Raw genomic sequence first — 15,463 nt, 5'->3', positions numbered from 1 at the left:
TTTTGAGGCAGTTATCCAGATAATTCAGTGTAATTCACTTTAGCTCCCAAACTGGCCTCAGCTTTTCAGTTCCTTTAGACTACAGAAATAATGGCATTTGATTCACACTTCTACCTGCTTTCTTTCCTTAAATCTCTTTTTTGAGTTATAATTGACATAACGCCTGGCTCTGTCTGATTCACCCTTAGGGTGTAGCTTTTGGTCCCAAATTATTACAGGGAGAATGCTCTGTTGAGTTCTGTTCCCCTCTCCCAGCGATGGGAGATTAGAGCTCAGATTTGCCAGAGGTAATGCTGGCAAGGCAGACAAATTTTTTTTCTCATTTTCCTGGGTCTCCAGTTTTCTTTTACTTTTGTGCTAATAATTGTTTAGTACCTAGTCTATTTCTTTTTGCTTTAAAAAATGTCTTACCCACTGTTTTTAGTGGACTGCCCTGAATAACTTTGCCATTGTTGCAAGCCAAAAGCTCTGACTCACTGCAGTTTCCTCCAAAACACAGGTGCCTCATCTGACTATTTTCTTTTATCCATGGGGCAAACACACGCTTTACACTTGCAAAGAAAACATAAAAGAGACCACAAATTTGGCTTTGGGTTGATGTTTTAGAACAGGTTTTTATATGCTTAAGGCCAGTATGCATAACTTTTGAAATATTTACATAAGTTAATATAGAGTAAAGTTTACAAATGTACCCCTTTAGATGGACAGCATTCAGAGAGTCTACTGCACTGCATTGTGTAGGATGTTTGTTCCACACCAGTTGACTAGTCATCTTTATCCCATACATATTCGCTGCCATTTTTGCCCTGAGCCTGTTGGTGTGTGGACAACCTATTTTGTGCATGGCTTCGTGAAAACTGTTATTTTGCAGAAACCTGTGTCCTATCTGAGTTTTGTGAAGGCTGGCCAAGCTATTTTTTCACTCTCCATTGCTAAGAAGTTCTAGTGTGAAAGAGCAGTTTATATTTTTTCTTCTCTTTTGAGAGCATCTCTGACCGTGTCCCACAGTGCATGCTCAGTGCCAGGTGAGAGGATTACTATGCGGCAGATTGTTACAGCATTGGTCCCCAATGAATCACACCTCTGGTGTCATGACCTTGTCCAGTCCCCTCTCACGTGGACTCTGGACTTGACCATGTGACTTGCATTGGCCAAAGGGACATCAGTAACCATGTCTCAGGGGGATGCTTGGTAAGAGTTTGCCTGCTGGACTCTGTGTGGCTGTACATGAATAAGCCTGGTGTGGCCTCCAAAGGATGAAAGCCCACAAGGAAAAAGCAGCTGATCTGCCAGCCACACTCAGCTGTGCGAATAATCCCCTATGAACCCCCTGTAGCCATCCTACAGAATCTTGAGGAATTGTTGTTTTGAGCCCCCACATTTTTTGGGGGGGGGCTTTGTTACTAGACAGAGGATGGATTCTCAAATCAAGTTTGGCTGCTCGCCACTCAGAAACCCAATGCTTGAGAGACAAGCGGTGGTAGGAGAGAGAAGTTTGCTTTATCCGGGAAGCTGGCAACCTGGGAGTATGGTGGACTAGTGTCTAAAGGCTGTCTTCCCTTCCAGCCAAAGCCACAGGGTTCTACTGGGGCGGGGGGGCAGGGGGGATGGCAGAGGCTACGTGCAGGAGAAGCAGGTGCCCAGGCAGTTAGTCGTACGTCGACGTGACCCTGAGCAGACTTGTTGGCATCAGTTGTTTTCAAGTGGTCAGGCCTTATCTTCTGGGAAAGTCTGGCCCTTCATTCTTCAAGACCAGTCTGCAAATCTTTGGGAAAGTGGGTTTGTCCTACAGCAGCCCAGGGGACTGCGGTCAGCAAGCCGACACGTTCACCGTTATGATGGGTTGGAGAGCTGTTATGGTTTGTTACGCAGCGACAGAGAACAGCGCGCTACTAATATACTTTTGTGGTCCTATTGTTTATGTGCTGTCTTCATTTCAATAACACGTATGGTTCCTCCTACCTGTCTTATTTTCTGTTCAGGATACATTTTAATTATGTACTGAACAATTAAGCAGTGAGGACATGATAGGAGAATATATTTAGAGTAATTACTCCTAGTCATCGGCCTTTAATGTAGGCATTTAAAGAGAAAATGAAATTGCATTTTAAATTCAGTTCTGTGAGTTTTCATTTTCCATGTTGGCTCTTGTTCCTAGAAATTGATAACTGCTGATGTGTGTATATTTTCTTTAAGAGCTATAGTTCCAGAAAGTTCTCCTGTAGTTCAGCATAAACAATTCAGGGATTAGTTGGGCTTATGGATATTTAAATAACGTGGGCTAAGAAGTGATGTGTTTTAATTTCATCTTTAGTGAAGCCATATAATATAAAATACTATCAGCGACTCATTTGCTTCAAAATAAAGGAAAGGATTGTCTGGTATAGCTTGTCATAAACACACTGAGATGAACAATTTTGTTATTTATAAGTTTTAAAAGACAGCCATGGGTGACATCCCATTGAAAGTAAGGATGTTTAAATTATTACATCTTTGTCCTATCCTCAGCTAAGCTTGTCTCCTTGGGGGAAAACAGCTCTGAAAAGGCCATTCTTCTTGTGTGAATTCCTTGAATTATTGCCGATATGTCAGAACACCCAGAAATGATGAAGGGAAAGTGGCAGCAGTTTGCTATCATAATTCTGCACGTCCTATAAGCTGAGTTACTCCAACTGGTTCAATTTTCTTCTTGTATTTGCAAGTATTACCGTCGAGAGTTTCATGGTTATGCTCCCTTTTGATGATACCAAGAGTGACCTTGCTAGTGGTATGGAAGGAGTGCAGATGTGGAAGTCTTGTGAGCTGGATGTTTCTATCCTGAAGGTGCCACTGACTGCCTGTGCGACCTTGGGCATGGCCTCTCTCTGGGCATAGTTACCGCATCAGTAAAGTGACGGCATTCAAGTGATGTCCATTGCCAATAATTGATTAATTCTGCAGCTTTGGAGTAGAGAGGGTGCTTTGCTCCTCTCTTGTCCTGCTGGAGGAGACTGTGATTTTAAAAATGAGCATGGTGTTTGTCATCCGTGTACATCACCAAGCAAGAAGACATTTGTTCTTTGTGCATCCCTCGTGCTGTGCTAGAATGTTAAAAGAAGAATTTATAATTATTTCCAAATCAACGCAGAGCTGACTGCATAGCATACATCTGTTAAAGTCTAAGAGACCTCAAATCAAGCCCATAGTATATTAAATGCAATATTTTAAAGATTTGTCCTCTTTTATAAAATGTGTTCTAAGAAACAAATTTTAAAGAGCAGTGTTTTCTAATGTGGGGGCCAAAGACAGGCTGCACCAAAATGTGCCACTTTGACATACTGTTTTAAATAAAAGTTACTTAAGAAATAGCCAGTGCAAGGACACTCAAGCTCCCTTCAAGTCCCCCTGAATAGAAGAAATAAATGTCCCATATGAAAGGTGCCCTCCCTGTACTAAGAAGTAAAAAGAGATCCTTTATTAACACCAGAGATGGGAGCTTTAAAGCCAACAAAGCTGTAGAAACAAACACTGTTACTTTCTTTCTAATCTACCATCTAAATCCAAATTCTGCTTAGAATTCCTTGTAGTTAAAGCTCCTGAACATCTGTTTTCTTTTCTTTTCTTTTTTTTTTTTTTAAAGGTTTTAGTTTTAAGGAATCTCTGCACCCAGTGTGGGGCTCAAACTCACAAACTCGAGATCAGGAGTCATATGCTCTCCTGACTGAGGCAGCCGGGCACCCCAGATCGGTTTTCCTTATCCTGTCAGCTCCTCACAAATTTATTGTCTCTTTGTCTGAGAAGTATAAAAACTGCCTGTTTTCATCATTAATTTGGGTCTCAACTTCATTATTGGGCCTCCGTGCACATGTAATAAAACTTCAGCTTTTTCTCCTAATACTCTGTCTTGTGTAAATTTAATTCTTAGTCCAGTTGAAAGACCTTGGAGGGTAGCGGGAAAAGTTCTCCTTCCCTACATTAATTTGGGCGTATTAAACCTGACAATTTAAACTTTTTTCCCCTTTAAGCTTTTATTATTGTTTTTAGGCTGGGTACCTAAATTTATATTTCCTTGGGAAAAATAGTAAGTTTCCTTTGTATAAGGTTTAAAGCAACCTTTAATACACTTCTCTTTATAATTCATTTTGATGTTTTATGATGTAGGATGATTGACTGTTAGGGAAACTACCACTGCTTGGGAATTAGAAGTAAAAACTGAACTAACTTTATTTTCAAACTTATTCTTTATATCCTTACAGAACATTAGCTCTGATTAAACCAGATGCAGTATCAAAAGCTGGAGAAATAATTGAAATGATAAACAAAGCCGGATTTACTATAACCAAACTCAAAATGATGATGCTTTCAAGGTAATTTGTTGGTCGTTTTCAGTTAATGTAAAGTCTAATTCCTTATTTTTTCTTTTTTAAATCATCTTTTATTTTTCGTGTTATTCTTTAAAATAAAAGCCTCTCACTGAGTGGCAAAGAGTAGAATAGTAATCTTATTAAAATGAGAAGATAAGAAAACAACAGGTAATTATATTCATCAATAATAATTGAACTCTAAGCAAGTAGGAATTGTCGGATTGTACTTGCCTCATTTTTATTGTGTTCCATTACCTCATTGGCTTTTATAACACCAGTACTTGATAATTGTAATCTCTTCTTCTTAATATATAAGTATAACACACTGTGTAAAAATGGTAGAAGAGGAAATGAATGTTTGATTATTTCCACTTGACAAGGGACTATTGCTGTTGGGATTTCCAAAAGGGATACATTTGGAAATGTTTACATTTTGCTCTGCCCAATGTACGTGATTGGTAAATATGCCGATTTAGTACTCTGAAAAGCAGTCCATTCTATCTGACCTGTAGTTTCTAAGTTATTTAGTGAGAACAGGACTTACCGATACGTAGGGACATTAACGTGGCAGTTAAGAGAGCTGGCCCTGGGTGGTGTTCTGATGTTACTCCACTGGGTTTTTTTGTTTTTGTTTTGTTTTGTTTTGTATATATTGTATGGGATAGTTGCTTTTTGGCTCCGTGAGAACAGGGACAATGAATAGCAGTAGATACTCAATGCAACTTTGGTAAGTGATCCCTAGACACCTTAACAAAACAGCTTCAAGTTTTATCCCAACAATGACATGCATTTAATTTGAATTTTCCTGCTGTGTAAGCTCTTGCAGTTTACATATTTTCTAGAAAGTCAGGGGGCTTAAGTTTCAGAGCACAGAATTTAGAGCCAGATTGTATATAATGGTACCACTTACTAGCTGTGTGACTCTGGACAATTTACTCTGTGCTTCATTTTCTTCATCTGCAAAATGGAGGTTATAACCATCTGTATCATAAAGCTGTTAGGATTATGTGAGTTCAATATACGCAAAGTGTTTTGAAAGACCCGGACACCTAGTGAGTATATATAAAGTTAGCTATTGTTATTAATAGCAGTAATACTGCTGATCTTATTATTTAGTGGAACTGAGGTCATGACCCTTTATAAGTAGTTCAGTTTGTCCTGTTTCTGTCTGTATCATGAACGCTTGCCCTGAGAGCAGGCAGTGGGGCTGCATTCTGGAGAAATGCCTTTGAATACTTTCAGTGAGATTAAATACTTTTGTTTTTACACTGCTAGTGCTTAATAAATTAGGCATCAAACTTCCCGAGATAAAGATGCCCAGAGAAACTTAACTGCTCCCTTATTTTTTATAGCACCTCATACATCTCTATTAATACCAATGTCAAGTCTTGGATTTTGTCCAACTCAAAAGCTAATAAGCTAGTCTATTACTCTTTCATGGATACTAGCGGAAGACGTGAGACCTCTGAGTCAGAGACAAAAGAGTTGATTACGGTACAGCGAACAGCAGGAGCTTCCTGCCTATGTTGGTTCTCCTTGCCTCCTTGTCCCGTGGGAATAATATGATAGGAATCCAGGTAGATCTTGTATACACAGTTGATTGCATCTTAGCTGAGGGGCATTGAACTTGGGTTATTCACTGTTTCAGTAGCAAGCAGTACACAAGGCTGCTCTCTGTAGTGAAGAGAGACAGACCTCATCCCTCCGAGTTGCTCACTGTAACTATGACTCGGAGAAAAGGCTAAGAGAGAGGGGAGCTGGGACCTTGTAAGCACACCCAATCAGTCACGATAGGAGCACTGGAGACCCATGGAGGACTGTCTCCCAGCACCTGAGTCTTTACTAAACTTGTTTGTTCAAATGTCAGTTCCCCAATCGTGGCAGTGTATGAAAGGCAGCGGCTGAGTTGCATCTGACTTTGAACTTCTAGTTCTTGGATCAGTGCCTGATTCAAGGGAGGCACTAAGTAAATATTTATTTCATGAAAGAATTAATGGATAAATCTTTGTGGGAGAGTGATTTCCTTATAAAAACACAGCAAGACATAACAAAACAGTAAAACTCCTTTCTGTGGTGATGCACTTGATGGGAAAAATTCATGAACTTTCATCTTGGTTCCAATTTTGGATGTTGAATGGAGCTAACTATGGGGTCGGTGACATGTTAATTAAGATTTGTCTTTTCTTCGGTGGTAAAGATGATGATTGGTTTTTTTCTTTTTTAGAGGCTCAGTTGTGTTGAAAAGTTTAGAATTGGTTGTTTTAGTCATCTTGCTGCTAAGTCTTTTTTTAAATTTTATTTCTAAGTTTGTTTATTTTGAGAGAAAGCAAGTGAGCAAAGGAGGGACAGAGAGAGAGAGAGAGAGAGAGAGAGAGAGAGAGAGAGAGGAAAAGAATCCAAAGTAGAGCCACATTGTCAGCATGGGGGCTGATGTGGGGCTCGAACTCACGAACCATGAGATCATGACCTGAGCCGAAATCAGGAGTCAGATGTTTAACCAGCTGAGCCACTCAGGCGCCCCTTGCTGCTAATTCTTTTACAATGCTCTCACGTGAGTTTTTCAGACATTCAGTTTTACCTCATTTTAGGCTACAGTACAATATATCCATTTCATTTTTGTGAATTCTTCTGACCCTCTGTAGCTGGTAACAGAAAGGGCATAAATAGAGATTTGCAGCAAGAGATTTGGGTTTGACTCCCTGACCCTCCTTCCCTTTCCAGCACTTTACCTGGGTAAGTTATGTAATCATGTTGAACTTCATTATTTTCATAAGCAAAATGCCGGTGATCGTACCAATTTCAATATATTGTTGTGATAAATAAAATGATTTAATGTTGGTATAATAGGTTCTAGAAAGATGAGTTTTCTTCCCCTCTTATTTCTTGGGATGAGTTTTTATTAATTATTTTTTATACTCGAAAAGTACAATTTTCATAGTCTGCTCCTAACCAAAGAAAATATTTCAGTACATTTGGTTTCAATAAGAGCATGCCTGCTGTAGCTTACTCTGTGAATTCATTTGGTAGTAGGCTCATAAAGATCTTAAAACACTGCAGACTAAGTTAATTATCATGCCTGAAAGGATAATCCTTTGCTAGAGGTGCCTTTAACTTCTTTGATATTTTAAAAAGTAGTTAATGCTAACTTATTTGTCATATACTATGCACTCAGTTTAAAGCCTTTTAAATTGAGTTTGAGAGACACCTGATTTGATTAAAATAAAAAGTTGCTTAGATTTTTTAGCCAGTCAGTTTAATCTGTTATTCTTTCAGTGTCTCTATAGGTTTTCTTTTGTGGGAATACAGATTTAAAACGTAAATCCTATTGCCCTTAGTAAATTCTGAATATCTCCACATTGGCCTTTCTTTTCTGGTGATGTTAATTAAAGGATTTGTTTTTAATATATTAATAATCAAGAAGAATACATTGATATGCTTAATTTGTCAAACAGATTATAAAAACACAAGATCCTTGGCAGAGATTTCAGAGAGAAAACTGTAGCTGTTAAAATTCTAGCCCAACCTTTCAAGTTTAAAGCCTGTAGAAGAAAGTGACAGATTTTGAATATGAAGGTCTATTTGTATTTTTAAATGTAACTTATTTCACTTCTAAAGAACAAATAATTCTTATTGGTCAAATGTTATACTGTGTTTCAAGAATATTAAAGATGCTGGTGAAAGAGAAGATAATAGATAACATGAGGAGAAAAGTAAATATTGCCTCTTACATTCATTGTAATTTTACATCTTAATAGATATTCAACTCCCAAAAAATTTGAGAGGTGGGACAATTTGAGCAGAATATTTAGTGAAAAGTCATTAATCAGTTCCATGCTGATCAAATAAGTAGAAGATTTCATCTTTATTTTATTTTATTAATGCAAGCTACAATAAATTTTTAATGTAATTCTTAACTGTTGTCATTTTGATTATTTTACAGGAAAGAAGCAACAGATTTTCATATAGACCATCAGTCAAGGCCCTTTTTAAAGTAGGTGCTGAATTTGGGGCAAGCAGTTTACAACGGAGGATATTCTGAAAAACTAAAGAATTATAGTTTTACAATTCAAAAATTTGTGATATGAAAATAATCTGTCAAAAGGACCATAGCAACATTTTGTAACTGTAGAGAACCATTTTCTAAGAATTGGGGTGTGTTTTTTTTGTCCTTTTATTAAATTAGAATCCTTATTTTACCATTAAATATCTTCAACTTTAATCAGAAGCAAATAGGATGATTTATTTAAATTATAAGAGACATAGCTTTCTTTTTAGATTTCAGTAGAGTAAAACAGTGATAATTATATTTTATGTTGAGTATTTTTTAATGTTTTTATTATTATTTTCAAGCTTATTTATTTTGAGAGAGAGAGAGAGAGAAAGAGAGAGCAAGAGCACACGTGTGCACAAGGGGAGGGGCAAAGAGGGATGGGGAGAGGGAGAGTCCAAAGCGGGCTCCACACTGTTGGCATGGAACTGGATGTGGGGCTCGAACTCACAGACCATTGAAACCTGACCTGGGCCAAAATCAAGAGTCAGATGCTTAACTGACTAATCCACCCAGGTGCCCCACAGTTTTTAAGGGTTTTAAAAATTTTATTTAAGTAATCTACACTCAACGTGGGGCTCGAACTCACAACCCCAAGATCAAGAGTTGCATGCTCTAATGACCAAGCAGGAGCCCCTGTGTTGAGTATTTTTGCTGTGTTTTTTAAACTTTCTTATTTTGGCATTCTTGTGTACATGAAACAATGTTCACAGAGCCGTTACTTTCGTTCCTTGAAATATCGCAGCTATTATATATTAGAAACTGAATTTATGTTCTAAACGTTTGAATGCTGTGAGGTGCATATTACCTTTGTCGAAGAAGTGCTTACATTTCTAAGAAGGATATTAGTCAGGCTGCTATAGTAAACATACTGCTTGGTATCCTTGCATGTGATCGTGTTTTTCTTTTAATTGTATAAGTGAAAATTATGTTATAGATTGTTTTAAATCAAGCAGTTTAAAATATTCTCAAGCCTTGTTAGCATATACTGTTTTCTTGGAAATTATTATAGTCTTGCTTTATGTTTGTATCTTATATGTAATTAGTAGGCAGTATATTTTATTAAGTGGGTGAATTACCTAGTTTTCTGGTATTATGAAAGACACAATAAAAGATGTACCTGCATTAATGGGAAATAGTCTCATGAGACAGTGTTTTTTATGATCAGACATACCTTTCTCTGCATTCTTACATGCCACACTCATGTTATAGGCTTATTCTACTATGTGTTTTGAGAATTCTGTAATACTAGGACATTAGATTATAAGTTTCTTGAGGCCAGGATATCATTGAATATTCTGACTTGTAGTAGGTAATTGTTAAGTGCTTATTGAATAGATAAAAATGGATTTGTTCCCTTGATGTGGGTTCCTTACGTCTAATTTTTTTGGCTACTAAGTCCTATAAGAATATGTATGTAGATGTCATGTGGGCCTTTTAAAGGATAGAGCATATGAATACTTCTTTGTACATACTATTTTTTAGAAATCCTCTTCAAAATGAATTGCAGTGATTTAAAAAGGGAGTTAACTCATAACATGATTCATGAGGGAAGGAAGTATGTTAAAACAGTCAAGAGTTAGTAGGTACAAAAGGGTTTGTCACACCACGTGCTTTTCTCCTGGAGGGCTCTGTCCCTCTCTCGTAGCTTGGAAGACGGAGAAACATTGGCTTGCTTTGAAAAGTGTTCGGTCCCTGCCCCAAACAGTAGGAGGAATGGTGTCACTTGTCTCCAGGTTAAACCTGTCATGGCTGCCTTATCCACATAGGGAAGCCGAGAAGGGAAATGAGGTATTGTTTTCATGGGCTGGGGTGTTGTGACTCAGAGCCGGAGTTTTCATCAAGAACCTATGTGTACTCTGTAAAACTCAAGATAGGAATATCCCAGAGTAGCTTTTATAGTAAGAGGATATTTTTCGAGGCCTGTTGATTTGTTTTGTTTTGTTGTTTTTTTTCCGTATCACGAGCCCAGCTCTGTGTTTATTGACTGAAAGTATACTGTGGTTCTTTGAATTCTAATCTACACAAAAGTAAATGAATTCTTACTATAAATATGTAATAAGACATCACCCTCATCACTTTCTATATTAGAAGTATGACTTAACTGCAGTGGTAAACCACATGAAAATAAAAAGGAAAATCCTTCTTTACCTTTCAGGGCAATGGGAAAAGCATAGGTTACCATAGGCATTTCGAGTCAATGAAGTAGTCTTACTTAAGTGAAACATTGGCTTTTTTTTGCTTTGCTAACAGTAAATAATTTGATACCAGCAGCGATGTGTAGTGACTCACGCTGCTGCAGGACACTCAACTTACAAAAATTTATTTTGCCTATGTAGAATTCACTGTATCTGACAGTTCCGAGATCATACTATCCATGCGTGTGTTGAAACACTCCAATTGTATCTTGTGAGTAGAGATCCATAGCTTGACAGGAAAATGAAGCGAATCAGTCTCTTACCTGTTTTGTAGTGAGCTGATCCAGTTTATTACGAGTGGTCCTACTGTCGCCATGGAGATTTTAAGAGATGATGCTATATGTGAATGGAAAAGACTGCTTGGGCCTGCAAACTCCAGTATGGCACGTACGGATGCTCCTGGAAGCCTGAGAGCCCTCTTTGGAACAGATGGCATAAGAAATGCAGCTCATGGCCCTGATTCTTTTGCTTCTGCTGCCAGAGTAAGGTTTTTAAAAAATATTTTATTCTGTTTTTGCTTTGTCAGATGTTTTATGTGAGAGGAAAACATTTCTGTCACTGCTAACTTAGGGTAGATTCATACAGGTGACCCAGTAGTAGAGAAAATCTTTGACCTGTTGCCTAGGGTTAAACAGTATTTCAATAATATGTCTCTTTTGGGGCACCTGGGTGGCTTAGTCGGTTAAGCGTCCGACGTTCGCTTAGGTCATGATCTTGCGGTTCGTGGGTTCGAGCCCCGCGTCGGGCTCTGTGCTGACTGCCAGCTGAGAGCCTGGAGCCTGTTTCAGTCTGTGACTCCCTCTCTTTCTGACCCTCCCCTGCTCATGCTGTCTCTCTCTCTCTCCTAGAAATAAAAAAAAAAAAAAATTAAAAAAAAATAATATGTCTCTTTTGTGAACCAGTAACTTGGTCATGGTCAAGATGAGTTTTCTCCAATTAAAATACTTGTCATCCTAATTTTTGTTCCAAAACCATTTCAATTATTCAGGCTCATAAATGTTTGAATTACTGAATTCATATAAGACTACTTTATTGATAGTAAATATTCAGAAATAAAGCATTATTTAATATATTTTTCCTGACTCCTACTTAAAATTCTTTTCAAGCTTAATATCCTTTTCTTTTCCTATATGTAGCTAGTGTTTATGAAAAAGTTTTTATGCTTCTTACAATTACTCCTTATTTTAAATCCATATAAATAAGGTATTTTACTGGCTTTATGCTGATGTTGATTTAATGAAGTTGCACATTTATTCTTAGTGTCATGAGAAATTTCTCAGCTAATTTAAGATGGTTTTTAGTCTGGTCATGCTTTCATTAAAATAATGTTAGGCAATTTTAGAATAATCAAATTTTTCTTTTTCTTACAGCTCTGTCAACAGATCCTTTAAGTTTTCCCTTCAAATTAGACCTTGAATGTGATTGTTGTGGCCTAAGTCATTGTTATATTTTGTCTGGACTACTGCGTAAGCCTTCTCATTCCCCTTTCCTCTTCTCTGACTGACACTCAGTTTATGAAAAATTTACCTTGCCCACATAAAATTAACCAGGCTAAGAGTGATCTTTGAAAAACAAATCAGATTAACAATTTAACTATTGACAACTCTTTGGTGAATTTTTATCTCTTTTACAATAGAATCCCACGTCGTTAATGTGGGCTCCAGAGCTCTACTTGATCTGATTACCATCTGTCTCTCTGGCTTTATCTCCAGTTAGTCTTTCCTTTATTCACTGCGTCCCAGGCACTGACCATCTTGCTTGAATAGTGAATTTCTGCCTGGCTTGTTCAATCAACAGTAAAGAGGACAGTGGAGTTGACTGAGAGTGAGGGAAGGAGGGACTGATGAGGTCATAGAAATAATCAGGGGAGATAGCACATGGTTTTGTAGACCACGGTAGTATTTTTGACATTTTCTCAGAGGAAAACTGGGACCTCATGCAGGGTTAGAGCTGGCCTGTGAAAGGGCCACGCTGGCTACTGCATCGAGCACAGTCTGTAGTGGACAAGAATGGCAGCAGGGCGCCCAGTTAAGAGGCTGTCACAATAATCCAGGGAGATGATGGCTTGGACCAGGGTGGTGGCATTGAGAGGTGTATATAGATACATTTTAAGATACATTTTAATAGTTGAAGGTCAAATGAACAAGATTTCCTTCCAGATTAAATGTAGAGTATGAGAAAAATTGATATCAGGGATTACTCCAAAGTTCTTGCCGTGAACAACTTGGAAGGCTGCAGTTTACCTACACTGAAATAAGGAAAGCTATGGCTAGAATCAGTATGGATGGAAACTCAGGGGTTAACATTTTGGACATTGCAAATTTAACATGCATGTTAATGATCAAAGTAGAGAGATGGTGGGCAAAAAATTTAATTATAGGAGTTTGGAGTTGCGGAGGGAGGTCTGGACTAGAAAATATGGGATCATTGGCATCGAAATGGTATCAAAGCCTTGAGAATGGTTAAAGATTACCCAGGAGAAAGTACAGATAGAGAAGAAAGGAGAACAAAGATGGAGTCTTTGTGTTCCTAGGAAAAGGCTGAAGAAGAAGCAGCAGCACAGGAGGAAAGCCAAGTGAGGAAAATAGTCAAAGGGGAGAGAATGATCAGTGGGATCAGGTGAGGCAGATCTATCAAGAAATAAGGGCACTGAAATTGACCATTGGATTTTGCAATGGAGAGTACATTGGTGGAGTTTGTAAGGGATAGAGGAGTGGAGGCAAAGTCCTGCTGGAGTGGATTTCAAAGCAAATTAGAGGACAGGAAGACAAATTTTTTAGGAGTGTTGCTGGAAGTTGAAAGAAATAAGGTGGTATCTGAAAAAAAACATTTTTTTTTAAGATGAGAAGAATTACAGATGTGAAAAATTGAGGATATAGAAAAAAAAGTGAGACTTACTGGCACAATGTCCTTGATTAGGTAAGAAGGAATGGAAATTAGAGCCCAGATTGACTGCGCGTGGGTACAGGGGTAGTTGTCTGTAGCAAGATGTGTGGGTGCAGATACTGATTCTGATTCCCTTTTCTTAATTATGACAATAGGGAGCAAGGTCAAAAACAGCTAAAAGTGAGAATGAGGGAGAAGGTGTTTATTGGTTTGAAGAGAGAGAAGATGTGAAATAATCATCAGAAAGACTAGGAAGAGGAAGCAATTAGGGAAATATGGGTGCTCTGCTGACTCAGTGGCCCATCTGATGTTCATGGTTATGAATTCTGAGTGTGGTTGTTCTCTGTCCTTGGTCAGCCACGTGGGTGTAGGTGCAGAGTAGGTGGAGAGTTGACGTCAACCGTGGCTGTGGTTTTGTGAAGCGAACTTGACAGGAGGGTCTGGTAGTCAATGGAGTGTGCGAGACTGATTATAGTCTTTGACCTTTGATCTTAGTAGTAGACAATCACTCTAAATGTAGTATTACTTTCTATAGTTAAATTACCAATCAGATCTTTTAAGATATTACATAAGTGATAGGAATAAAAAATTAATGAAATAAATGGGGGCTGACCTGAAAGTCACTGACCATGTTCATTGATATTTGCCTCCTATTTCCCTCCATTATTATCTTACCCCATCCATTTCTAGCAGTTTATTTAATAAGTTTAAACACAAGTATGCTGGTCAGGTTTTAGACAATTTAGGTTCCATATGTATTTATATATTAGATGATTCCATCAGTGAGCACTGTGAGGGGAGGGATTTTCGTGTTTTGATCAATAGAACCTGCGTGGCACATAGCAAATGGTGATTGAATTCTGGTATTGGTCATGAAAACTCCCTAGTTACTTCCCATTGGTGAACAATATATTTTTAAAGTTTCTGTATTAAAAACTTTGATACAAGTAAAATGAGAAGAAATGGAAAAATGTGAGCATATAATTTTTATATTTTTCTCAAGACGTTTTACCTTACAAATATTCTGTGCCTTTTGTGAACAAACCATGAATCTTGACCCTGAGTCCGACTACACCATGTTGCAGTATTATGATTTATGAGAAATACATATTTGGTCATGCAGATGACCAAAGTATTTTTTCATATATATTTGATCTTTGTCCAGTTTCTGGGTCACAGCTCCTCCAAATCCTTGGAATTTCCTAGGTGTTGAGGGTGATAAAGGTGTCCTTTGTTGTGTTAATAAAATGACTTTTGGAAAGCATCTAGGGACAGAGGCTGGTTGCCAAGAGAACCAACAGTGTGGCTAGAGGGTGAGACCTTTCAGTCTTTATCTCATGACCCCTGGGAAGGGGAGAAGGGCTGGGGGGGCGGGGGGCATGAAATAGCTGATGGGGATTAAAGAGTGCACTCATGGTGAGCACCTGGGTATTGTATGATATTGTTGAATCACTGTATTGTACACCTGAAACTAATACTACACTGTATTTTAACTAACCGGAATTTGAATAAAAACTTAAGGAATAACCAATGGCCAATGATTTAATCAGCCGTGCCTACATAGTGAAGCTTCATAAAAGGACTGGGTTTGGAAGGCTTTGGGGTTGGTGAACAAGTGGAGATTGGGGAGAGCGGTGTGCTCTTTCCCCATACCTTGCCCTGTGTATCTCTTCCTCTGGCTATTGATTCGTAGCCTTTATCATGTCCTTTAATAAGCTGGGAAACTTAAGTGTTTTCTAAAATTCCGCGAGCCTCTCTAGCAAATTAATTGAACCGAAGGAAGAGGTCGTTGGAACTTTCTGTCTGTAAACAGACAGTCCGTCGGAAGCATAGGTTGCCTGGAGTTGGTAACGGGATTCTGCAGTGAGGGTACTCTTGTAGGACTGAACTTTAGTCTGTTGAATCTGATGTTGTCTCTGGGTAGATAGTGCCCGAATTGAGTTGATTTCTCGGACACCTGCTGGGAGAATTGCTTTGGTGTTGTGTGT

At 38.3% G+C, this 15,463-nt stretch overlaps 1 protein-coding gene across 2 annotated transcripts in view; it reads left to right on the top strand.

The window, feature by feature from the left end:
• Positions 1-15,463, top strand: part of NME7 (NME/NM23 family member 7) — a 253,854-nt gene that overhangs the window by 49,137 nt on the left and 189,254 nt on the right. For both annotated transcript variants that reach the window (XM_039241877.1, XM_039241878.1), the window contains exons 4-6: positions 4,236-4,346; positions 8,284-8,334; positions 10,864-11,071. In XM_039241877.1, the coding sequence (XP_039097808.1) occupies positions 4,236-4,346; positions 8,284-8,334; positions 10,864-11,071 (370 nt within the window). The remainder of the gene's footprint in view (positions 1-4,235; positions 4,347-8,283; positions 8,335-10,863; positions 11,072-15,463) is intronic.

This window comes from Hyaena hyaena, unplaced genomic scaffold (assembly GCF_003009895.1).
Source record: "Hyaena hyaena isolate Hyena2069 unplaced genomic scaffold, ASM300989v1 scaffold_201, whole genome shotgun sequence".
Lineage (NCBI taxonomy): Eukaryota > Metazoa > Chordata > Mammalia > Carnivora > Hyaenidae > Hyaena > Hyaena hyaena.
The sequence above is the reverse complement of the archived record's forward strand: the minus strand, read 5'-3'. Positions and strand labels throughout refer to the sequence as shown.